Source organism: Capsella rubella, unplaced genomic scaffold, assembly GCF_000375325.1.
Source record: "Capsella rubella cultivar Monte Gargano unplaced genomic scaffold, Caprub1_0 scaffold_3, whole genome shotgun sequence".
NCBI classification, from domain to species: Eukaryota; Viridiplantae; Streptophyta; class Magnoliopsida; order Brassicales; family Brassicaceae; genus Capsella; species Capsella rubella.
In genome coordinates this window covers 8241044-8265075 of record NW_006238921.1, presented here as the reverse complement: position 1 = coordinate 8265075, position 24032 = coordinate 8241044, and the positions used below count along the sequence as shown (strand labels likewise).

Sequence of the window (24032 nt, the reverse complement as noted above, 5' to 3'; positions counted from 1 at the left end):
TTTAATAACGGAATATTTCATATATTAATTAAGTAAACAATCAGTTTTAGATCCTTTTGCTTACCACAAATGGCCATAAGAAAAGCCAATTTACCAAAGTCATCATTTAGCCTTTGTGTTTGTACCATAGAATCTCCATTATACATCTAATACAATTGTATCTTAAAATTTAAGAAGTTTTAATCCACTATGTGATCCTTCAGCCACATCCATGCCTAAACAAGATATATTTTTGCATAATCAATTGATCTTTTAATGTCAAAATCAAGAGTAGCTTAAAATTTGTGTGTAATGAGAATCAATCCGCGGCTTAATTAGATCAATTTGGTAAACCCCGCTGAATTATACCGCATTTTCACATCATGGTTGCTTACTTGCTTTTTAAATCTTGAACTTGGTAAACATGTTCATGATGACATATCGTCCTATGATGTAACAAATCGGCAAATATGTGATCCCACTAAAATGTTCTTTATTTGCTATGATATCTTTTCGATAACTTTTCGCACTTAAGAGACTAGCACTAGCTATGTATATTGTTGAAATCTATATAATTCATATTCGAATCTAAGCGTTTTGTTGGATGTCAACACCGAATATTTCATATTTCAAGTGTACAATACAACTGAGAGCAAACGTTAAGAAACAAAAGACAGAACAAACGACGTTGTTTGGATTTTCAAAATGAGTTTACACTCTTGCTATTTGGCTTTTCTTCAGTTACCATAGTCGGACTTGAGACAAGTATGAGACGACAAATTCATTTCTTTCATCTTATATATATATATATATATATATATACATTATCAGATTATCTGTCTGTCCATATCTCTTCATATATAATTTGTATACACTGTTTTTTATTTTCATTTTATATGCATATATTGTTGAAACTATTGCGTATACGGTTTTGGTTGACCTTGGGGTTTGCAACCCTCGCTCTCTCTGTTTTTATTTCGTTAGTGAACACTTATCAATTGATATGGAGGTGTTGTGTATCTCTTGACTTATGTACTTGCAAAGTATACTTAACAAACAAAGCTTAGTTTCATCTTTTATCTTAACAAAAAACATGTCCTACTCCTATAACCTATTGTCTAGACTCTCCTAGGAAAAATTTATCAAGTACTTAAATTTAGAGGATGTAGTTTTGATTACTCAATAATAGTTAAGAATTAAGATTGACCAAAAAATAATATGCAGTTTTGATATTCGTACTACAAGGTAAAGCCCATTTCATATTTTTATGTTGAGCTTTGACGTGAAACATTACATGGGCCACTACTAGAAACTATCAACGTATAACCTCAGACTTCAAACCAAAAAGTCTCGGACAACAGTTGTCACTAGGCATGTCAACTAGGGCTAAAGCCCGTGGGCTAGTTTGGCCCGGCCCTGAAAAACATCGGGCTCGGGATTCAATATATATGTCCAGAAAAAACCGGGCCTTTTGGGCTAAGCCCATTTGGGCTAAAGGGTTTTTTGGGCTTAGCCCGGTCGGACTCGGGCCGGCCCGAAAAGCCCTTATACAAATATATTTTGAATTTTTTGAATATTTTAGTTTGATTAAAAGATTTGATTAATGTTATAGTTTTCATATTTACTTACTAGTCTTACTTATTACTTTTAAAATCTTTATACAAAGCTAAAACTAAATATATATAAGTATCATGATTTTGAAATCATCAAAATATCTATTAAATTTTGACTCTATCTTATACTTTAAAGTATTTTAGTTCCATGTTTTATTGGGTTAAAGTGTAAATAATTTATTTGGCTTTTATTTTTTTCTCTTAAATTAAGTTAGTTTTATTGAATATTGATAAGTTATTTAAAATTTGATGCATTATTTTTATAGTAGACCTTTAAATATAGTTTTTAAAATCATGAACTTAAAAATTGATTCTTTTATCGGTAAATAAAGCCCAAAAAATCCCGAAAAGCCCTGTAGTCCTGTTAGGGCCGGGCCGGGCTTTGAAATATAGGCTCGGAAATTTTTCGGGCCGGGCCGGGCCGGGCTCACATATGTGAGGGTTTTACGGGTTTCGGGCCGGGCCGGGCCGGGCTAGCCCGATTGACATGCCTAGTTGTCACTTGTCAAATATGGAAGCTTATTATACCAGCTTCACTAAAACAAAAACTCATAATTTAATTTAACATTTATTCGTGGACAGAAGAATACTATTATTTATCATTTATTAATACGTAAAATTCTAAAAATACATAACTTAAAAAATGGAAGAACTGGATTATAAGTTAGATTCATGTACATCCGACATAACTATATTATTAGTAGTAGTGATCATCATCATCATCGCGAATAAAAATTACAAAAAGGGGAACCCATTGAGTGTTTCTGCTGTTTTTAAAATTGAAATCTTATCTGTAAAGGCATAATAATAATAATAAATGAAAGAGGCGACAAAGTCGTAAATTCGCAAATAGATTACACAAATGAAAGATGTCAAACCTTATCTCGTTCGTTTCACGACAAAACACAAACAAGAACCAACGAATGAAATGAATAAAAGATGGTACTACCTAACCTTGTACGTATCGTACTCTTTCACATCTTCCTCTTTATACACTTCTTTATACATAAAGATCTTAGTATACAATAGGCAAATATGGACCTACCTATGTCATTCAATCAAACTTTCTAAAAATGATATGTTGTGATATCTAATAGCAATACATATGTTTTTAAGCATTTCTATAAAAAAATTAGCTTAAATATTCAATCTCAATCAAAGTTAGCTTATATACATACTGTTATAATATATTTGTTCAATTAAGTTTTCCTTTTGAAATGAAGGAAAGAATAACTTAATTAAGATTGTAAGGAAGAAAAATTATCAAACGGAACATATCAGTCGGGAATAATGAACATGGCCACAGAAACATGCGAAAGGACACGTTAGCGACAATAAACTATGTATACTTGTGGTGTAGTTGCTGTGAAACAATCGTATAAGTATGAGTCTAATTCACATACAAAAACTAGTTACATACTTACGTTTAAGAGTTGAAATTCGCAGCGTAAAATTATAAATTATATCAGACATTATCAAAATTTGATGTGAGTTATTATATTTTAGCATCTATTTTATTCACTTACATTCGGTTAGACATCTGAATCGTAAATTTTATAAAACTGAACATTTACAGTAGTGTAGAATCGAAAAATTGTAACCACATTAAAAATATCTTTACATTACACCCAAAAACTATATCGTAAATGAATGTTTTATAATATACAATAATTATTTACACTATACCACAAATTATCAAAAATCTCTATTTGAGATATATCAGATGTTAACAAGTAGAAAATTGTTTTAAATTAATCTTCGATTAGACTAATATTATCAACTAATTGTTTTAGAAAATAGTTCTGGAAAGTGAAAAACATTTTAGTAAGTACATTTGTTAGTACAGAATTTACAAACGTTAGTTTAGTAACACGTGGATTCAGTTTCCGAATCTATACTGAAAAGCATTATGTTCGGTACGGCAAAAGATACATAATACATTGACACATGTATCGCTGAGTGGCTGACTCTTAAACATTCGATTTGTGTTTTTATGTTATTTTAATTACTGTATTATATATTTACTGTCTCTGTGACTGTGAGTGACAATTTCACATCTTGAGCTTAGAACTTAGAAGTGTATATTTTATTTCCTTTTTCTGTTTTTTTTATATGAAGAGATCATGTTGTATATGTCAATTAATGGTTAGATCTCAATTAAAATTAAATTTCAGTTGATTCCATATATTATCAAGAATACAAAATAAAAATATTTTGTTTTAAAATACATCAATAGCCACTTCTAAAATTTACATAGATGTAAAAAAAAAAGAGAATATTTGAACAGAAAACAAACATTATAAATTTTGTAAAATAAAATACAACATATATATATATATATATTGTATATATAGAACATAAAAGGGTCTTCATTAAAAAACATTAGGACTACAAATTGAAGTTGATGCTTACTTACCAATAAAATTGTTGTATATATGACTTCCATTATTCTGTAGACTCTATAGTCCATACAATACTACAAAGCATTTTTTTTTTCATTATTCTAGTTCTAGTGCAAATGGTTCAAATTTTTGGTTCAAAGTGTTGAAAGTAAAAAAAAAAAAGTTTCATTAGTTGCACCTTATTTAAAGTTTTTAAACTATAATAAATTATCAATTTAAAAAAGGAAAGAAAAATTCATACCATCCATATATATCACATACCAATCCCACTAACAGACTTATTAGGACTAAAAAAAAATCAAGAAACTTTTCAACGGTTGGAAAAACAAATTGTCAATATAGAAACGAATATTTTATTTTTTGCATAAATTGTTTCTGTATATTTATGTTTGCCTAAAATAAGTCAAATACTACTATCTCTCTCTGTATCTTATTTTTTTTTTGTTTCTCTGAGTAGAAGAATAGCCAAAAAAAAATACGTCTCCTTAAAACTAGCTTTGACTCAAAATTCTAAACCATTCTTTTTTTTTTCTTTTTCTTTCCGTCTTTCACTCTCAGCCTCTCCTTCTTCATTTCCTAAACTTTCATTCTTTCTTAGATTCTTTCTTTTGTTCTTCTTCCTCAGATCTCTCTCTCTCTCTCACTTCCTTGATCCTCTGTTCTATTTCATCATCTATCTGAGGTTGTTTTTCGGAGGAAGAATCGTGTAAAACCTTTCTTTCAAATCTCTTCTTTACCAAATTCTCAGATTTCTTTTTTTTTTTTTTTGCATGATAACGTTTGATTTCTAAAATTTTCTTGTGACGTTTCTGGTTACGATAATATAGAATAAATTATAATTTTATATGGGTCAATGATAATAGTGGTCGACGAGTCGGTGTCTTAGGGTTTACTTTTTTAAAATACAAATTTTCTTGTTGAATTATTGGTTTTTCACATTTGGTGATTTTTCAACGCTATAATTGTAGAAAACATTCATGTCATATTAGAATTTTTGTAATGTCAGAACAACGTGTGCTGGGGTTGGTGTAATAGTTTTTAAAAAATTTCTTATGAAAAAAGAAAAAAAAATCAAGTTCTCTGCATAATCATTGTTTAACATATTTGCTAAATTCTCTTTTCTTTTTTTTTCTTAAACATATTTGATGATGATGAAAATTTTGATTAGTTCTGGGTTGTATATGGTGGTTGCTTGAACCAAAGTCTAATTGATTCTTAAGGGATACTTTTGAGTTGTGTCTCTGTGTGTTTGGAGATTGTTTTTATTACAAGGAAGAAACGAGATGGAAACAAGAAACGAAACAAAAGCTTCACCGGAAAACAACCTCAGAAACAGAGCTTCTGTTGGGAACAACAGCAAGAAAGACATGATTTTCCGAGCTGATAAGATCGATCTGAAGAATTTGGACATCCAGCTTGAGAAACATCTGAGTAGGGTTTGGTCAAGAAATATTGAGAAGAACCCTAAGCCTAAAGAAGAGTGGGAAATCGAATTAGCTAAACTTGAGATGAGGAATGTTATTGCTCGTGGTGCTTATGGTATTGTCTACAAAGGCATCTATGATGGCCAAGATGTTGCAGGTTTAGATATACATATATATATATTGAAATGTTTTTGATTAGTAATGAGCTTTGTGTAACTGTTTTAGTGTGTGGTTTTGTGTTAAAATGGCAGTGAAAGTGCTAGATTGGGGAGAAGATGGTTACGCTACCGCGGCTGAGACATCTGCTCTTCGTGCTTCATTCCGTCAAGAAGTTGCTGTTTGGCACAAACTTGACCATCCTAATGTCACAAAGGTAAGTGTAATAACCTCTTTAGTGATCTCTCTCTTTAATTTGTGTATGTATGTTTGTAATGAGTCTATGTGGATGATAATAATAAACAGTTTGTGGGAGCATCAATGGGAACTACGAATCTGAAGATACCTTCATCAGCTGAGACACAGAACTCATTGCCTCAGCGAGCTTGTTGTGTCGTTGTGGAATATCTTCCTGGTGGAACTCTTAAACAGTGTTTGTTCCGAAACAGGAGAAAGAAACTTGCTTTTAAAGTCGTTGTTCAACTCGCTCTTGATCTTGCCCGAGGGTATGAATCTACAAAATTCGTTCTTTATACTTCCAAGAAAGTAACTTGTGATACAATCATGTTGATGATGATGATGACTTCTCTGTAGGCTAAGTTATTTGCATTCGAAGAAGATTGTTCATCGCGATGTGAAAACAGAGAATATGCTTTTGGATTATCAGAGGAATCTAAAGATTGCTGATTTTGGAGTAGCTAGAGTTGAAGCTCAGAATCCAAAAGACATGACTGGAGAAACCGGAACGCTTGGATACATGGCTCCAGAGGTACAACATAAACATATATCACATCAAACACAAAATGCGGTTATTTGTTTTGAGTTTTTCAAAGGCTGATTTTGAACTACTCTCTGATTAGGTTCTTGATGGTAAGCCATACAATAGGAGATGTGATGTTTACAGCTTTGGGATATGCTTATGGGAGATTTATTGTTGTGACATGCCTTATCCTGATCTCAGTTTTGCTGATGTTTCTTCTGCGGTTGTTCGTCAGGTATCTCAAATCTTGCAAAGTTCTTGAATTTGGTTTATGGGTTTTATATTAACATGTGAGACCTATCATTTGTATGTTTATGTTAGTTTCTCATTTTGTAATGTTGTCTTAAAACAGAATTTGAGACCGGACATGCCAAGATGTTGTCCAACATCATTGGCGACCATAATGAAGAGATGTTGGGAAGCTAATCCAGAGAAGCGACCAGAGATGGATGAAGTGGTGAGGATGCTTGAAGCTGTTGACACCTCTAAAGGTGGTGGAATGATCCCTGAAGATCAAATATCTGGTTGTTTCTGCTTTGTCTCTGGTCGTGGTCCATAATTTTTTACCTTTTTCACCGTGTGGTCTCTATTTTTACCCTTCTTCTTCTTACTTTTACATTCACTTTGAATTTTGGAGCAATGCTCTGTTTTTTTTTTCTATCTCTTTAAATTTGTCAAGTTGAAAAAAAAGTTTTCAATTGTTTATTACAAAAATACATTATAATTACTGTTTTTGTCACTGTGAATGTAATTATTGAAGATAAGTCACTCGTTTTTTTGCTTAAATCATGAAATATTGGAAAATAGCGCATTTATCATCATCACTTTGCTTATATAAAACCAATTATGTGAAATTGAGTTGAACAAATTAACATTTCACTCCTTCCACTAGGAAAACAAAAAGAAAGTTCCAAATTACACTGACAAAAGAAAATATACTTTTAGATCCATTCCTAGTTGCAATCAAATCTATTGTAGTATTCTTAATCTCTCTTATATTTAATTTCCTCTGTTTTCTCATTTTGTTATGTGTTTCCAATAAGAACCGCTACTATTTACCAGTTTGGATTGATTTATGGGAGTTTTGATTTTAAAGGATATTAAAATTAAGAATATTAATGAGATACCCTATGAATATCTTACCAATATATAGATGCTCCCATTTACATGAATTGGTAAGAAGAAGAAAAAGTTATAACAAAATATATTAATATTTGAGGTGTATTACAAAGTGTAGAAACAACATGTAACGTGGCACATGGCTGGATGGGTGATCTCCCACACGGCAGGCGAAGAGAGAGCCTCACGTAACATTGCTGTCTGATCCCAAAGTATTCTCATAAATATCCACTTTCTTTTTGTTAACACAAGTATCCACTTTCTAGTTAGTACTACTACTTTCAGTTCACTCGTTTTCCTCATTACAAAAGCTCATAGGTCGGTACAAAGCATATAGGTCGATCCACACAACTATATCACCAACATTACCATAATAAGGGGTATGTATGTAACTTCGATATTTCTCATATATATATGTAATCTCACGATCAAAGATATATAACACATCTCATCTTCGATATAGTTCGAGTCACAGACGTACGTATCGAAAGAAGATGGGATCTTTGGTGAAGAAAGAGGAAACGTCTTCGTCGTTGATGACGGAGTTTTTGGAGAAGTGCGGAGGATATGCGGTGGTGGACGGAGGGTTTGCGACGGAGCTAGAACGTCACGGGGCTGATATCAATGATCCACTTTGGAGTGCCAAGTGCCTTATTACTTCTCCTCATCTCGTCACAAAGGTCATATATACATATGTATACAAATAATGATTTGTCACTCTATACGGGGATATCTAATCTTGAAAACTTGTTTATTTCAGACGCTTTAATTACTGTTCTATAAGATCTAGAATTCTAACCTTCACTGTGAAAAGTGAGAACCTACGTACGGACAAAATAGGACATATATTATAATTATAGATCTTCTATTAACTATAGAATTAAGCCAACCTATTTGTCCGATTATATTTTTGGTTTATTGTTGATTCTACTAACTCTATAAACTTGGTTTTATTTATTTGCAACGAGTCTTTTTGTTCCCCTAATTTTTAAAAATCATGTTCTATGCTTTTTGATGAAACTCGTATATGCACAAATAAATTAAAGAGCTCCTCGTATAGTCGTATGCACAAATCGAGATAAGAAATAACAATTTGCCACGTTGTAACTCTTAACGTTAGCTGCCACGCAAACGTGTACGTACGTCTTACCACAACGTATACTAGATTGTCACTCAAATTTTTCTAGTAACACCTTCCTAAAACGTAAAAACTACGTACTATTAGTCCTTATTTTGCAGCTGTGAATAAAAGATCTGAAATTTTTAATAAAGATATATTAATATTGTTTTTTTTTCCTAACAGGTGCATTTGGATTACCTCGAGTCTGGAGCAAATATCATCATTACCGCATCTTACCAGGTACTTTGACATATATTACTAAAGAGTTTGATTGGTTTAGCTACCTGAAGAAACTATGTAATAAAACAAAAAATGGAAACTAGAAGTTGATTATCTGAATAAAATACATATAACTATAGAATCAATTAAATGCATAAAGATGCTTAGTTAGACAGATCAGTTCACAATTGAGTTTAAACAAATTAATTCTTTACACAGGCGACGATACAAGGATTTGTGGCGAAAGGTTTATCGGTAGGAGAAGCAGAAAATTTATTAAGGAGGAGCATTGAAATAACGTGCGAGGCACGTGAGATTTTCTACAACAGGTGCACCAAAGGTTCATGGGATTTCGCCTACGCTGGAACTGCTTCTCGACGACCGGTTCTTGTCGCAGCTTCCGTTGGTAGCTATGGAGCTTATCTCGCCGACGGCTCCGAGTACAGGTTCTTTGGTTGATCTGCCCTAAGTCATTTTTATTACATTTTAGTTTAACAATATTGGAATGATAAAGTTTTAGTTTATTGGTTGAATCAGTATAAAATAGTTACGGTCTATTAAGGAAATTTAAATTCATCTCTCATGATTGTTTTGCAGCGGGATATATGGAGATTCTGTGAGCAAGGAGACATTGAAGGACTTCCATAGAAGAAGAGTTCAAATCTTAGCAAAATCTGGAGCTGATCTAATAGCATTCGAGACTATTCCAAATAAGCTCGAAGCCGAGGTATTGGCATTTGTTGTGGTCATATTTCACATGCGTGGTTGTTATATGATATAACATATAAGTGTAGCTAGACTTTGAGCTACATAATATATAAGTTTTCACGTATTATATAGGCTTATGCTGATCTCCTTGAGGAGGAAGGTATTGAGATTCCGGCATGGTTCTCATTCACTTCAAAAGACGGAGTCACTGTGCCACGAGGAGATTCAGTTGTCGAATGTGCGAAAGTGGCAGATTCTTGCAAGAAAGTGGTGGCCATTGGAATCAACTGTACTGCACCAAGATACATTCATGATTTGATCATCTCCTTGCGCCAAGTAACTTATAAACAACGATATGGGATTAGTGTTTTTAGGTTTTTTACTCTGTTCTGTGGCTTGTGGCTGAAGCAACTGATCATTTCTTTTACTAGGTAACCCGCAAGCCAATTGTTGTCTACCCAAATAGCGGGGAAGTCTACGACGGTCTGAACAAGAAATGGATTGTGAGTGTTCTTTAAATCAAACTGTAATAAAACACAATCTATATACCAATCTGATTTTGTATTTTTGTTACGTATTAATGCAGAAGTCAGGGGAAGAGTCAGAGGAGGATTTTGTGTCGTACGTGAGTAAATGGAGAGATGAAGGAGCGTCGCTGTTTGGAGGATGTTGTCGGACTACTCCAAACACCATCAGAGCCATTGCTAAAGTTCTCTCCAGTGAATCTCCCGCAGCGTCAAAACTCAAACTCAAGCAGTAGACTTGTCAACGGTGACTTTCTATATATGCTTGTGGTGTGAGGAAGGAGTTTGAAATGTACAATACAAAAGTGTAATTTTGTAATCTATAAACTTATCTACGTGAAGTTGGGCGGTTGGGGTGTTTAATTAATCTGTTCTTTTGTGTGTGTGTGTGTGTGTTATTAAATAAAATACATATGTATCCTTATGGTGAAACTAATATATATGATGGTAACTGTGTAATTAGAGTATGATAAGTATGATTATTGGGGTTAACGATAGTTTGATGTTGATATAAGCTTAATTCGATTACTGTGTTGTAAAAATATGTTAAGGTAATATAAAAGAAAAACTACAAATATTTAGCTCCACAAGATTTTTTTTCAGGAAAAAAAATCAAAATTTATTTTAATTCACATATATTAAGCTAATTATTTTTAATATATGTGAATTATTTTATTTGACATAAGTAATTAATAAGCTAAAAATTATGGATAAAACTGAAAATTTGATTCATAAGTTTGTATTAATCAAACTTTTACGGTAAATAGAAAACAACAAGTATAATATGAAATAAATATTTTAACTCGAATACGACAGCTAGAAAAAGCATATAGAGAGTATTTTACTTGTCGTATTAGAGTTAAAAATTATATTTGATATTAAAAAATTTTCGAACTCTAATATGATAACTAAAAAAGCATAGAGAGTATTTTGGTTTTATAAAAATTGTTAACATTTATTGTTACTTATAATCATTTTAATAGTGTAACGGGGAAGTGTAAAAGTCCGAAGCTGGTTTTTATTTCATTGTCTATGAAACAGAGATAACCTGTTTATTGGATTCCTAACAATGGAAGAGTTGGAAGCTGTATTGTGGATAAGTTCGTATATTGTGTTATGTTTATCTTCTTATTATGATAAGGATTAGCAGCTCTAAAGTGTATAGGATTAGCACCAACTTGACTTTATTAATGTATGAACTTGTCTATTTATACAAGAGACTTAGCATCTAAATAAGCCCTAATCCTATACACTTTAGGACTGCTAATCTTTATCATAATAAGAAGATAAACATAACACAATATATGAACTTATCCACAATAAGCTGGTTTCTGAATTACTATATATAAAAATTAAAAATGAATATTCTCTCTGTTCCTTATTGATATATTTTCTAGAAATATTTTTTTTTTTGCTTCAAAAAGATATATCTGTTCCAAATAACTTGTTTTTGTTCCATTTTGTTAGATTTTCTCGGTGCATAATTTAAGTGTTATAACTATTAGAATTCAACTATCTTTTTATCTATTGGTCACAGTTTTTTAATTGAATTTTTTTTTTCTTTGAAACAGATTAATTGAAATATTCTATGTAAAAATAACAAGGTATCTATGGTTTCTTAAACATTGTGCAGTTTATCTTAAAAATCTTACAAAATGGAACCGATAAAATATTTTTAAAGTTATCTAAGCATTCTTAATTAGTTATTGATGATGAATTGTAAATTTGAAAAAAAAATGTTGGTTTAAACTTATCGAAAATTGTTAATCATAAAAAAACAATGGATTTATAATTTGTAATATGTATAGAAATCTAGAAAATAGACTAAATCTAGAAAATAGACTAATTATAAACAAAAGGAGTAGGAAATACAAATCCTCATAGGAAAACTCGTTTCTCGTTTCTATTAGACTACTATATAAAGTCATGATTAGTTCAGGACTTCAGGGGCAAACGAGAATCTGAAAACAAAGCCCTAACTTTGACTTACATATATAGTTTGAGTCGCTTTCTTTTTTCCTAAGGAAGATCAAACGAGTATGTTGTATCTTCAACCAGATTTGATAGAAGAAATACTTTCTAGGGTTCCAGCCACATCTTTAAAACGGTTACGATCTACTTGCAAAAGATGGAACGCTTTACTTAACAACCCAAGATTCAACGAGAAGCAATTCCGTAGAGCACCAAAGGAGTCTCTAGCTCTCATGTTGAAAGAAAACAGGATTTATCCAATGAGTGTCAATCTAAACACTTCACCTCCATCCATAGAGTTTAAAGGTGCACTTGGCGGCCTAAAGAATAATTCTCCTAGGTCAGAAGAAGTTGATATAGTCGAAGTTTTTCATTGCGACGGTTTATTGCTATGCAAAACAATGTTCAGTAAACTAGTAGTTTGGAACCCATGTTTAGGGGAAACAAGGTGGATCATCCAAACCACAAGGACCTCTATGTTTGCTCTAGGATACGAGAACAACAAATGTGGCCATATCTACAAAATCTTGAAGTATTGCGATGGTAATACATTTCCAGGCCTTGGAGTTGATAAGTCAGAAATCTATGATTTTAGATTTGATAGATGGAGGGTTCTTAATCATGTGGCCGCTCCTGATCGTTTCCTAATAAAAGATATTGGCGTTTCTTTGAAGGGAAATACTTACTGGGTTGCTGACGATGTACAAACCAACTCTAAATTCTTACTCAGGTTTGATTTTACGGGAGAGATATTTACACATTTGTAGCTCTTACTTTATGATTCCGTTCTCTTACGTGACCTTTTCTCTTAAGGATGATTTTCCTTCTTGGCTTAAATGGGGGAGATATCACTCTAAGGGTTTGCCGAGAAGATACAGAACTACCCTAACCTAGTCCTAACTGGGACTTGGGCTTCAAGCATGAGCTCAAGACTTGGATTTGTAAAGTAGAGCACTCAGTGTCAAATTTATAATTATAACAAAGTCAGAAAAATCTAAGTCAAGTGTTTGATGCAGAAGTCAAAGAGAGAATACTCGAAGATTTGTGCAATCGTCAACTCCAAATACCAATAGAGCCAAAAGCCACTGCTAAAGTTCTCTCAGATGGAAGCTGAGTACTCGATCCGTTCAAGAACAAGTTGTGTCGAGGAGGAGTGGAAATCAAATATGTGCGAAGTGTCATCAGCCCATGGATTATGGGCTTCAGCCTAAATCCTCTGATCTAATTATAATATTGGTTTAGGGCAATATTTATAAACCAAAACCCTAGTTTAGCCGCTTACTTCTTCGTTGAAAAGAGATCACAAATATAGAAATGCAGTTACTATGGTGCTTGATCTTCCTTTGGATTTGGTAGATGAAATACTCTATAAGGTTCCAGCGACATCTTTGATACGATTACGATCTACTTGCAAACGATGGAACGCTTTATTCAAAGACTCAAGATTCACCGAGAAGCAGTTTCGTAAAGCAGCTTCGTCAAGGTCTATGATTCTCTTGTTGAAAGACTATAGGATTTGTCCAGTAAGCGTCAATCTCAACGTTACTCCTCCATCTATCAAGTTTCAAGGTACACTTAGCCTAAAGTGTTCCGATACTTCTAAATCAAAAGAAGTAGACGTAGCCCGAGTTTTTCACTGTGATGGTGTGTTGTTATGCACAACCAAGAAAAAGAGTCTCGTGGTTTGGAATCCTTGTTTGGGAGAAACCAGGTGGATTGAATTGAGTGATGCTAACGTTAAAGCCCCAAGATTTGCTCTAGGATATATCCAAAACAACAAATCTTGCCGTAACTACAAAATTTTGAGGTGGTGGGATGAGTATGATAAGAAACTACGTGAGCGAGTTTTGAGGTTTGAAATATACGAGTTCAGCTCATGTTCTTGGAGGTTTCTTGATGAGGTCTTTATCCAAGGCCATATACTACCAAATAATCACATTGGGGTGTCGTCTTTGAATGGAAATATTTACTTGCTAGCTACTAAAATAAAAGATGGTTGCAAATCCTTGTTCAGTTTTGACTTTACAGCAGAGAGAGTTAAACATTTGTGTCTTCCTCTAGTTGAGCAATCTAGTCGTATGATGAGGCTATCAGTTGTTAGAGAAGAACGGCTCTCGATATTGCTAGGTCCGAGCAGTAGTTTTTTAAATATGGAGATTTGGGTGACCAATAAAATTGATTCTGTATCCGAGACAGAGTTGTTGTGGACCAGATCCTTCATACTGGATTCACTGGCTACTAATGGTAACTGGTTTAGGATTTTCACGAGTCTTGTACTCGACGAGGAGAAAAAGGTGTTCTTGTGTTGTAATTTTGGTAATGAGAAGAGCGGGAACTTGGTATACACTATTGGAGAGGAAGAGAAATATTACACAGAGTTCCCTTATTTTACAAAGAGGCGATGGAGTCGATTACTAACCAAATGTAGAGAACCAGGCATGATATGGTCTCCTGTTATTTTCAATTATGTTCCAAGTTTGTTTCCAATCCAGTAAGGTGGAGAAAAAAGAGATGAAGGGAACTAGTTTTGTTTATGTTTTTGAAGACAATGTCATTTGAATAATTTAATGAATGTATTTTGGTACCTTTCTTCTTTTTGTTATACAGTTAGTTTTAATTAAAAAAATCATTTGACTCAATGGTCAAAGACAATAGACAATAGACTCAATGATCAAAGACAATACTGTGACGGTTTGTTGTTATGTATCACCAAAGACAATAGACTCGTGGTTTGGAACCCGTGTTTGGGAATAACCAAGTGAATCAAACACAAAGATCACATGACAAGAGGATCCAGGTTTACTCTAGGATACGAAAACAACAAATCTTGCCGTAGCTACAAAATCTTGAGGCGGTGGGGTATTTACGGTGACCAAAGGTATGAATATATGAGTTTAGCTCTAGATTCATGGAGGGTTCTTGATAACGTCGACTGCCACATGCAATGTAGCGGTTATAATAGTGCCTCGTCGTCTTTGAAAGGAAATACTTATTGGGTAGCCAGTGAAGACGAGTATGATAATTTCTTACTCAGTTTTGATTTTACAGCAGAAAAATTTAAACGTCTACGTCTTCCGCTATTTCAGTATAATGGTAATGTGAGTATTTCAGTTAGTAGAGAAGAAGAGCTTTCAGCGTTAAGCTTGAGCTATAAGACATCAAAGATAGAGATGTGGGTGACCAACAAAATTGATATTGATTCAGAATCCGAGTTGTTGTGGAGAAAATGTTTTGTAGTGGATTTATGTATTGTCCGTAGTCGCTTTGGTATTTTCACGAGTCTATTACTCGATGCAGAGAAAAAAAAAAAAAAAAACTTGATGACTAATGATAGAGCTTCGATTATAAAGTGAGAAACTTTTTAAAAAGATAACGAATACTGAATCAGTAAAGAGCAAACAATGGCGATGTTGGTAGGGAGTGTTCTTCATCTCTCTCCATTGGTGTTAGCCACCACCACTACGAAACCATTTCTTCAAAACCAGACCGAGCGTACTCAAGCCGCAACGACTAATACCGTCTCATCGTTGTCTCCGATTACGTCGTTGAAGAATTGCAAAACCATTGATGAACTTAGGATGTTTCATCGTTCGCTCACGAAGCGAGGCTTTGATAAGGATGTCTTACCAAGCTTGTAGCACGAAGCTGCGATTTGGGTACTCGTGAAAGCTTGAGCTTTGCTAAAGAGGTGTTTGATTACTCAGAAGGGAATGGTGAATCGTATGGATCTTGTTTCATGTACAATTCTATGATTCGAGGATATGCATCTGCTGGGTTATGCGACGAAGCTATTTTGCTCTTTCTTCGAATGATGAACTCTGGGATTTCTCCGGATAAGTACACGTTTCCTTTTGGATTGAGTGCGTGTGCGAAAAGAAGAGCGAAAGGTAATGGGATTCAGATTCATGGGTTGATTGTTAAGATGGATTACGCTAAGGATCTGTTTGTGCAGAACTCGCTGGTTCATTTCTACGCTGAGTGTGGAGAGCTTGATAGTGCACGCAAAGTGTTTGATGAAATGTCTGAGAGAAATGTAGTTTCTTGGACTAGTATGATTTGTGGGTACGCGAGGCGGGATTTCGCTAAAGACGCTGTTGATTTGTTTTTCCAGATGGTGAGAGATGAAGACGTGACTCCTAATCCAGTTACAATGGTGTGTGCGATATCGGCTTGTGCTAAGCTGGAGGATCTTGAAACGGGTGAGAAGATTTATGCTTTTATCAGCAATTCTGGGATTGAAGTTAATGACCTTATGATTAGTGCACTGGTCGATATGTACATGAAATGCAACGCCATCGATACAGCAAAACGGCTTTTTGAGCAATACGGTGCTAGTAATTTGGATTTGTGCAATGCAATGGCATCGAATTATGTGCGACAAGGATTTACAAAGGAGGCTCTAGGTGTCTTGAATTTGATGATGGAATCTGGTATTAGACCTGATAGGATTTCGATGTTAAGTGCGATCTCAGCTTGTTCACAATTGAGAAACATCTCGTGGGGAAAGAGCTGTCACGGGTATGTACTGAGGAATGGGTTTGAAAGTTGGGACAACATATGTAATGCGTTGATTGATATGTACATGAAACATCATAGGCAAGATACTGCGTTCAAGATCTTTGATCGGATGTCGAACAAGACAGTGGTCACATGGAACTCGATAATCGCTGGCCATATAGAGAACGGTGAGGTGGATGCAGCCTGGGAAACATTTAAAATCATGCCTGACAAAAACATTGTTTCTTGGAACACGATCATCGGCGCTCTGGTGCAAGAAAGCATGTTTGAGGAAGCAATTGAAGTTTTCCGGTCTATGCAAAGCCAAGAGGGTGTCAATGCGGATGGTGTGACAATGATGTGTATTGCATCTGCTTGTGGGCACTTGGGAGCTCTTGATGTTGCGAAATGGATATATTACTACATTGAGAAGAACGGAATTCAGCTTGATGTTAAACTTGGTACAACCTTAGTAGATATGTTTTCCAGGTGTGGGGATCCTGAAAGCGCAATGTCGGTTTTCGATAATTTGGCAAACAGAGATGTCTCAGCTTGGACAGCAGCTATAGGAGCAATGGCTATGGCAGGGAACGCTGAGCGAGCGATTGAGCTTTTCAATGAGATGATTGAACTAGGGTTGAAACCCGATGGAATAGTATTTGTTGGAGCTTTGACAGCTTGCAGCCATGGTGGATTGGTCCAACAGGGTAAAGAAATCTTCAATTCAATGAAGAAACTCCACGGAGTTCCCCCAGAAGATGTGCACTATGGATGCATGGTTGATCTGCTTGGTCGAGCAGGATTGTTAGAGGAGGCTCTACAGCTCATAAAGGACATGCCTATGGAACCAAACGATGTGATGTGGAATTCTCTTCTGGCTGCTTGTCGTGTTCAGGGAAATGTGGAGATGGCAGCTTATGCCGCTGAGAGGATACAAGTCTTGGCTCCAGAGAGAACTGGAAGTTATGTTCTTCTATCAAGTGTCTATGCATCAGCTGGAAGATGGAATGATATGGCTAAAGTAAGGCTGAGTATGAAGGAGAAAGGGTTACGTAAACCACCAGGAACTAGTTTAATACAGATTCTAGGTAAGACCCATGAATTCACATCAGGAGATGAGTCACACCCTGAAATGCCAAAAATAGAAGTAATGCTCGAGGAAATCACCGAAAAAGCGAGTCACTTAGGCCATGTACCTGATCTTAGTAATGCTCTAATGGATGTAGATGAGAAAGAGAAGATCTTTATGCTTAGTCGACATAGCGAGAAACTTGCAATGGCCTTTGGCCTCATTAGCTCACAGAAAGGCACAACACTCGGAATAGTCAAGAACTTAAGAGTATGCTCTGATTGTCATTCATTTGCCAAATTTGCATCTAAAGTATACAACCGAGAAATCATTCTAAGAGACAATAACCGGTTTCATTTCATCCATCAAGGTAAGTGTTCTTGCGGTGACTTCTGGTAATTGCAGAAACACAAGTAAAAGATGAAGAGGAAGAAGATTCACATTTCATTTTCTAAAGTTAAAAAAGAGGAGACATAGACCCTGCAATTATTTATAAGCTCCAATGCTTGAACAAGGTTTCCGGAAACAAAGTAGATACAAAAAGAGGTGTTCATCGCATTTCATTGCTCAGGAAAGATTGGGTCAATGAAAGAGTGATACATGGGATCAGAACTCCAGAGATGAGCAATGTGAAGATGAGACGAAGTGATGCGATGTATCTCTTCAACAAGCCAGATTGTAGCTTCAGCTTTAGAAGGATGAATGATTGAATCCAAAGCCTGGTCTTCAGAATCAGTACCAAGTCTTGATTGATCCCATCGTTGTAACAGAACATTGGTGAGGTAGTGCAAAGGCTGACCATAAAGCTGCTTGATAGAGATGCTTAATCCAGCCCAACTTGTAAACGGAATCAATGAACCACGATTTGTCGGAATAGGAACTTGCTTCATGTAATCTTGATACATCTCTGCTCTTCTCAGCAACGAACCTGACTCAAATGCAGAGTCTTTATTAGCAAAAATCGAAACTTGAGGTTCAAAAATGGTAACAAAGGAGCATTTTTGCAACAAAAAAAAACCAAAACTTTTGGATCAAAATCGTGTACCTTCATCAGCGACGTCTCTGTGAGATGTATCGAGCGGTGAAAAGCCATCGCTGATCTCAGCTTCGACATCAGATGAACCAGAATCACCTGACGGCCGTAGATTCATCGTCATTGAGGTTTGCATGGTCATAAACGAGCCGTTAGATTTTGACGGCGTAGACAGGCAAACAAAAAAAGAAGTACGACGACGATGACTACACGAGGCTCCTTAAAATTAGGTTTTTAAAAGGAAGAAGACGAAGAGGACGACCTGTACACGTGTCAGTAAAATCGTCACTAGTCATTTGTGGGGTTTAAACCAGATATCTAAAAATTAAAATTGAATAAAATCGAACCGGGCCTGCTCAAATGATTCGAACCGGGTTTATTCCTTTGACTCGTACCCGACCCGACGCAAAGCAGCAAGCTTTAGGTCTAAAAGATTCCAACTTTGAAGTTTGATCGGAACAAAAACAGAGACAAATCTGCGTCTGATTTCAAACGGAACAAAAATGCTCAGTAGGGTTAGAATTAGTAAGCTTGTTTCGTATACTTTACCTCGGAGAGTCTTCGAACGGAGGTTTTTGGTGACGAACAACGCTTTCTCTAACACTGAGGAGTCGACGGTTGTTGCCGCAGAGTCGCCGGAGCTTCCGTCTTGGATCAGAGACTTCTTATCAAACAAGCCTTCTTCTTCTTCTTCGAGTTTGGTTCCCGAAGACGATGAAGATTTCGTTATCCCATCTTTGGCGAATTGGGTTGAGAGTCAGAAGTTTAGTCGTGAACAAGTCTCAGAGGGTAATGTGGTGAAGAAACCAGTGGAAGATATTGAGAAAGTCTGCGAATTTTTGAATAAGAAGGACGCGTCTCATGGGGATGTTGTTAAAGAGTTGAGTGGATGTGATGTAGTGGTTACAGAGAGTTTGGTTTTGCAAGTTCTGAGAAGGTTTAGTAATGGGTGGAATAAAGCTTACGGGTTTTTCATTTGGGCAAATTCGCAAACAGGTTATAGGCATTCAGCGAAGAGTTATAACGCAATGGTTGATGTGTTGGGGAAATGTAGGAACTTTGATTTGATGTGGGAATTAGTTGATGAGATGATGAAGAAGAGTGATGAATCTGGGCTTGTTACGCTTGATACGATGAGTAAGGTAATGAGGAGATTGGCGAAATCTGGGAAATATAGTGAAGCTGTTGAGGCGTTTTTAGGGATGGAGAAGAGTTATGGTGTTAAAACAGATACTATTGCTATGAACAGTTTGATGGATGCACTTGTTAAAGAGAACAGTATAGAGCATGCTCATGAAGTGTTTCTGAAGCTTTTCGATACAATCAAGCCGGATGCTCGGACATTCAACATTTTAATTCACGGGTTTTGTAAAGCTCGGAAATTTGATGATGCTAGGACAATGATGGATTTGATGAAGGTTACTGAGTTTACTCCTGATGTTGTTACGTACACAAGCTTTGTAGAGGCTTATTGTAGGGAAGGAGATTTTAGGAGAGTTAATGAGATATTGGAGAAAATGAGAGAGAATGGGAGTAAACCTAATGTTGTGACTTATACGATCGTGATGCATTCTTTGGGAAAATCTAAACAAGTAACTGAAGCTTTAGGAGTTTATGAGAAGATGAAAGAAGACGGGTGTGTTCCTGATGCTAAGTTTTATAGCTCATTGATACATATTCTGTCAAAGACTGGTAGGTTTAAGGACGCATCTGAGATATTTGAGGACATGACGAATCAAGGAGTTTCTCGTGATGTTTTAGTCTACAATACCATGATTTCTGCAGCCCTTCATCATTCTCGAGATGAGATGGCCTTGCGTTTGCTTAAAAGGATGGTGGATGAAGAAGAGGAATCTTGCAGTCCAAACGTTGAGACTTACGCTCCATTACTGAAGATGTGTTGCCAAAAGAAGAAGATGAAGCTACTTGGAATCCTGTTGCATCACATGGTGAAAAACGATGTCAGCATCGATGTGTCGACATATATCCTTCTCATTAGAGGATTGTGTATGAGCGGGAAAGTTGAAGAAGCTTGCTTGTTCTTCGAGGAAGCGGTGCGGAAAGGAATGGTTCCTAGAGATAGCACTTGCAAAATGTTGGTGGAGGAGCTTGAGAAGAAAAATATGGCAGAAGCAAAACTTAAGATCCAGAGTTTGGTTCAGTCGAAAACTATGACAGATTTAGGCAGTCCTTTATCTGTTGTTGCGTAGAGATTATTAGAGTTTGGAGCCATTATTAGAGTTTGGAGCCATGGCTCAAAGTTTTGTTTTCTTTTCTGTGGAATGATAATCATATACTCTGTTAGTCTGTTAGATCACAAACCATGCTCCTACCTTACTGATATGAAATGAATTCACATGATTATGTATGTTTGATGAAACAAATCAATGGATGACAAATTTTTGAATAGTTTTTACATTCTTGAACCAGTTAGCAGGTATGAGAACGAGTGGAAAGACTTCCATGTCTAAATTGCAAAGACTTCCAGTTTGCAGGTATGAGTGAAAAAACTTCCATACCAGTTTGCAGGTATCTTGTTTGGTTCTCCAAAACTATGACATATGATTGACTTCATGCAAAGTGACACAAAACACGGTTAAACCGGTTACATTAAATCGGTATAAATGACCCAAAAACTAGAGAAAGCAGAATAGGAACTGCTTCAGTCTTAAATACTAGCTAGCCTAGCATTGTAATACAAAACAACAACAAATTTTGGCATTTATACAAGTTAGTCGTCTAAGAAGTAGTATGATCCTGCAACCTTTTGCTCCCTGTCCTTGGTGGAATCTAATTTGTTGATCCTTGGCCTGAAGTTAGTCGGATCACGTCTGAATGTGATGTTGAGGTGCTGCAAAAGGTCAACAAGTTTTAATTCAAGTTTCTAAAGGAATCGATAGATAACAAACACGAAAAAAGTGTTTTTAGTTACCGATAAGAAAAGGTTCATTCCGGTTAGGAGCGACTGTGGAGAGTGAGCAGTACACTTGAGAGCAGGCTGTCCTTCATAAACGATGACTTTGTCCGCAAGATAGGTCGCCATTATGAAGTCATGCTCCACAATAAAGGCGGTTTTCTTGGCGTGTAAGATGAACCGTTTAATGACCTTTGAAGCTGTGATCCTTTGCTCAGAGTCAAGATACGCACTTGGCTCATCAATCAGATAGATATCTGCAGGTTTCCCGAGGCATAGAGTTATGGCAACCCTCTGCATCTCTCCACCAGAGAGGTTGCTTATCTGTTTATCCAAGAGCTGCTCAATCTGAAGTGGCTTCACTACATCCGACACAAACTGAGGTTGCACATATGCATCAGGAATCTTGTTAAGCAGCGACTGTCTCACAGTACACACGCGCTTCGAATAAATCCCTTGCGGTTTGTATGATACATTAAACTCTGGCATATCTGATTCTTCTACACCTTCTTCACGTGGGAATGCACCTGCCTTTGCATAAGAAAACAAAGTTTCATTACTTCAAAGTATTAACCACAACTACAATGGAGAGAGTGAAAATACAAAGGAGACAGAGGAACTCTAGCTACCAGCATCTTGATGAAGGTTGTTTTCCCTGTACCGTTCTCCCCAAGCATTACAATAATCTGAGAGTCAGTGAACTCCCCTTCCATCACATCCAGATTGAAATCTCCAATCTTTTTACTCATTTTTGGGTATTTGTATCTTGCGTAAGACTTCACTTCCCCACCGCTCTCTTGTGGAGTATCAGAAACCTTGGAGAGAAACAAAACAAACAATGATCAGTCACTATTCACAAAACACATAGACTGATCATTTTTTATTTACGTACCTTGAAGGTCAGAGATTCATCCCTGAAACGCAAGTTCTCTGTGGGGATAAAGCCGGACAAGAACACGTTGATACCTTCTCTAACAGAAAAGGGAAGAGTCACGACACCATATGCTGTCGGCTTTCCATACAAACAGCAAACGAAATCCGACAAATAGTCAAGGACGCTGAGGTCATGCTCCACCACAATTATATAGCTGCAACAAAACACAATGCCATAAGTATATATATATATGCTCAAATAAAAACAGAGTATATGAATATGATGATAGAGTCGGACTTGTCATATCTGAGGAGCGAGCGTATAACTTGAGCAGCTTTGACTCTTTGTCTCACATCCAGGTAACTGGATGGTTCATCAAACATGTATATAACTGCCTTCTTCAGGAAAACTGAAGCAATCGCAAACCTCTGTAGCTCTCCACCAGATATATCTGTTGCTTCACGCTCAAGGATCTTGTTCAACTCCAAATCAGCACAAACCTCAGCCATCAATCCTTTCTCGTCCATCTTCTCAAGTGTCTCCCCAAGCTTTCCTGGAGCATATCTTCTTATATCTTCTAAATCTTGTGGCTTCGTAACGGCCTGTCATGCATCCGTTAGACTCACTGCTTCCTTAGGAGGAATAAATATCAAGATATCAACATCTTTACACCCTAGTTACCTTTAGATTCTCTTCTAAGAGTCTGGTGAAATAGCTTTGAAGTTCTGACCCGCGGAAGTGATTCAAAATCTCCTGCCAAGGCGGAGGATTCTGCCCAACATGGTAAGGTAAGTAGTAGAACAATGTCATAACATTATATCAGTTACATAAAGGACTACAGTTACCTCGTATCTGCCAAGATTTGGTTTGACTAATCCAGCCAAGATTTTGAGAGCAGTTGATTTACCAATACCGTTTTTTCCAACCAAACCTAGGACTTGTCCTGGCCTTGGAACTGGAAGCCTGTGCAATTTGAAGGAGTTTCCTCTGTAGCGGTAGATTGTATCTTTCTCCAAGTCCTTGGGAAGATTGACAATCTGAATAGCTCCAAAAGGGCACTTCTGCAGTTGTGCAAAACAATGAATCTCACTTAATTAGTGTGTCCTACATGAATGAATGTGTTGTAACCCAAATAAGTACCTTCACACAGATGCCACATCCTATACACAGCTCCTCTGATAAGAAAGCAGCCTTGGATGCTGGTGTCACCTCGATACAAAGCTTTCCTATAAAGAGAAAACAAACCGTGTGAGGCACTCCATGTTCCCACAGAGAGGTTAGTGAGAGAATTGAAACGCGGAGAGAGCAAGTAAGTACCGGTCTTGACAACAGGACAGCTCTTCTTGCACTCCTGTCGGCATTTATTCGGCTTGCACCTGTCATTATTCAATATAGCAATACGCGCCAATCGATCTGCCATCACGCAACTGCAAGGTATGAAAACGTGAAAAGTATGTATAGCTTAACCAGTATAAGCGCAGAACGAAGCTAAGCTCGGAGATGAGAAGATCTCAGGAAGAGAGTAATGAGAAAGATGGATGATCGGCAGATTAGGGTTTAGGGTTTTACTCTGTCTTCTTTCTTTTTCTTTGGTTCTCTACTTCTCTTCAAAGTATTTTATTTAAATAAATATTTTCTTTTGTCATAAGT

General features: G+C 36.1%; 8 protein-coding genes across 8 annotated transcripts; 6 read left to right on the top strand and 2 right to left on the bottom strand.

Moving 5' to 3' along the window:
• The first annotated feature begins 4560 nt into the window (after positions 1 to 4560).
• LOC17892028 (serine/threonine-protein kinase HT1) lies at positions 4561 to 7034 on the top strand. The gene is made up of 6 exons (XM_023786717.1): positions 4561 to 5575; positions 5670 to 5791; positions 5881 to 6080; positions 6169 to 6343; positions 6435 to 6569; positions 6687 to 7034. The coding sequence occupies exons 1-6, from the start codon at positions 5278 to 5280 to the stop codon at positions 6891 to 6893; spliced, it is 1137 nt and encodes a 378-aa protein (XP_023642485.1). The 5' UTR covers positions 4561 to 5277; the 3' UTR covers positions 6894 to 7034.
• An 882-nt stretch (positions 7035 to 7916) lies between these two features.
• Positions 7917 to 10475, top strand: LOC17892352 (homocysteine S-methyltransferase 3). The gene is made up of 7 exons (XM_006299898.2): positions 7917 to 8133; positions 8757 to 8813; positions 9012 to 9238; positions 9390 to 9519; positions 9633 to 9836; positions 9932 to 10003; positions 10087 to 10475. The coding sequence occupies exons 1-7, from the start codon at positions 7948 to 7950 to the stop codon at positions 10258 to 10260; spliced, it is 1050 nt and encodes a 349-aa protein (XP_006299960.1). The 5' UTR covers positions 7917 to 7947; the 3' UTR covers positions 10261 to 10475.
• A 1588-nt stretch (positions 10476 to 12063) lies between these two features.
• LOC17893039 (putative F-box/kelch-repeat protein At3g22730) lies at positions 12064 to 12762 on the top strand. Its single transcript, XM_006299439.1, has one exon. The coding sequence runs from the start codon at positions 12064 to 12066 to the stop codon at positions 12760 to 12762; it is 699 nt and encodes a 232-aa protein (XP_006299501.1).
• A 558-nt stretch (positions 12763 to 13320) lies between these two features.
• On the top strand, positions 13321 to 14490 carry LOC17891936 (probable F-box protein At3g22720). Its single transcript, XM_006299283.2, has one exon. The coding sequence runs from the start codon at positions 13321 to 13323 to the stop codon at positions 14488 to 14490; it is 1170 nt and encodes a 389-aa protein (XP_006299345.2).
• An 818-nt stretch (positions 14491 to 15308) lies between these two features.
• On the top strand, positions 15309 to 17980 carry LOC17892473 (pentatricopeptide repeat-containing protein At3g22690). The gene is given in 2 exon segments (XM_023785818.1): positions 15309 to 15616; positions 15619 to 17980. Coding segments are annotated over 2 exon segments (2562 nt in total). The 5' UTR covers positions 15309 to 15396; the 3' UTR covers positions 17961 to 17980.
• A 4-nt stretch (positions 17981 to 17984) lies between these two features.
• Positions 17985 to 18822, bottom strand: LOC17891082 (protein RDM1). The gene is made up of 2 exons (XM_006298638.2): positions 18607 to 18822; positions 17985 to 18489 (listed from the first exon to the last, which is right to left on the bottom strand). Exons 1-2 carry the CDS (start codon positions 18734 to 18736, stop codon positions 18122 to 18124), a joined length of 498 nt encoding a protein of 165 aa, XP_006298700.1. The 5' UTR covers positions 18737 to 18822; the 3' UTR covers positions 17985 to 18121.
• A 79-nt stretch (positions 18823 to 18901) lies between these two features.
• Positions 18902 to 21003, top strand: LOC17893261 (pentatricopeptide repeat-containing protein At3g22670, mitochondrial). The gene has a single exon (XM_006297262.2). It carries the CDS (start codon positions 19098 to 19100, stop codon positions 20802 to 20804), a length of 1707 nt encoding a protein of 568 aa, XP_006297324.1. The 5' UTR covers positions 18902 to 19097; the 3' UTR covers positions 20805 to 21003.
• Positions 21004 to 21325: 322 nt separating this feature from the next.
• Positions 21326 to 23802, bottom strand: LOC17892774 (ABC transporter E family member 1). The gene is made up of 9 exons (XM_006298972.1): positions 23700 to 23802; positions 23523 to 23608; positions 23228 to 23443; positions 23064 to 23153; positions 22680 to 22984; positions 22401 to 22596; positions 22138 to 22323; positions 21527 to 22039; positions 21326 to 21445 (listed from the first exon to the last, which is right to left on the bottom strand). The coding sequence occupies exons 1-9, from the start codon at positions 23800 to 23802 to the stop codon at positions 21326 to 21328; spliced, it is 1815 nt and encodes a 604-aa protein (XP_006299034.1).
• Positions 23803 to 24032: the final 230 nt, after the last annotated feature.

Coding starts and splice junctions, on each gene's coding strand:
- LOC17892774 (XM_006298972.1), bottom strand. CDS start 23,802: ATGGCAGATCGATTGGCGCGTATTGCTATATTGAATAATGACAGGTGC. Junction 23,609..23,699: donor CTGTCCTGTTGTCAAGACCG/GTACTTACTTGC, acceptor TTCTCTTTATAG/GAAAGCTTTGTATCGAGGTG. Junction 22,985..23,063: donor TCTTAGAAGAGAATCTAAAG/GTAACTAGGGTG, acceptor GATGCATGACAG/GCCGTTACGAAGCCACAAGA.
- LOC17893261 (XM_006297262.2), top strand. CDS start 19,098: ATGCTCAGTAGGGTTAGAATTAGTAAGCTTGTTTCGTATACTTTACCT.
- LOC17892028 (XM_023786717.1), top strand. CDS start 5,278: ATGGAAACAAGAAACGAAACAAAAGCTTCACCGGAAAACAACCTCAGA. Junction 5,576..5,669: donor TGATGGCCAAGATGTTGCAG/GTTTAGATATAC, acceptor TTAAAATGGCAG/TGAAAGTGCTAGATTGGGGA. Junction 6,570..6,686: donor CTTCTGCGGTTGTTCGTCAG/GTATCTCAAATC, acceptor GTCTTAAAACAG/AATTTGAGACCGGACATGCC.
- LOC17891082 (XM_006298638.2), bottom strand. CDS start 18,736: ATGACCATGCAAACCTCAATGACGATGAATCTACGGCCGTCAGGTGAT. Junction 18,490..18,606: donor CAGAGACGTCGCTGATGAAG/GTACACGATTTT, acceptor CATTTGAGTCAG/GTTCGTTGCTGAGAAGAGCA.
- LOC17893039 (XM_006299439.1), top strand. CDS start 12,064: ATGTTGTATCTTCAACCAGATTTGATAGAAGAAATACTTTCTAGGGTT.
- LOC17892352 (XM_006299898.2), top strand. CDS start 7,948: ATGGGATCTTTGGTGAAGAAAGAGGAAACGTCTTCGTCGTTGATGACG. Junction 8,134..8,756: donor CTCCTCATCTCGTCACAAAG/GTCATATATACA, acceptor TTTTCCTAACAG/GTGCATTTGGATTACCTCGA. Junction 9,520..9,632: donor CAAATAAGCTCGAAGCCGAG/GTATTGGCATTT, acceptor CGTATTATATAG/GCTTATGCTGATCTCCTTGA.
- LOC17891936 (XM_006299283.2), top strand. CDS start 13,321: ATGGTGCTTGATCTTCCTTTGGATTTGGTAGATGAAATACTCTATAAG.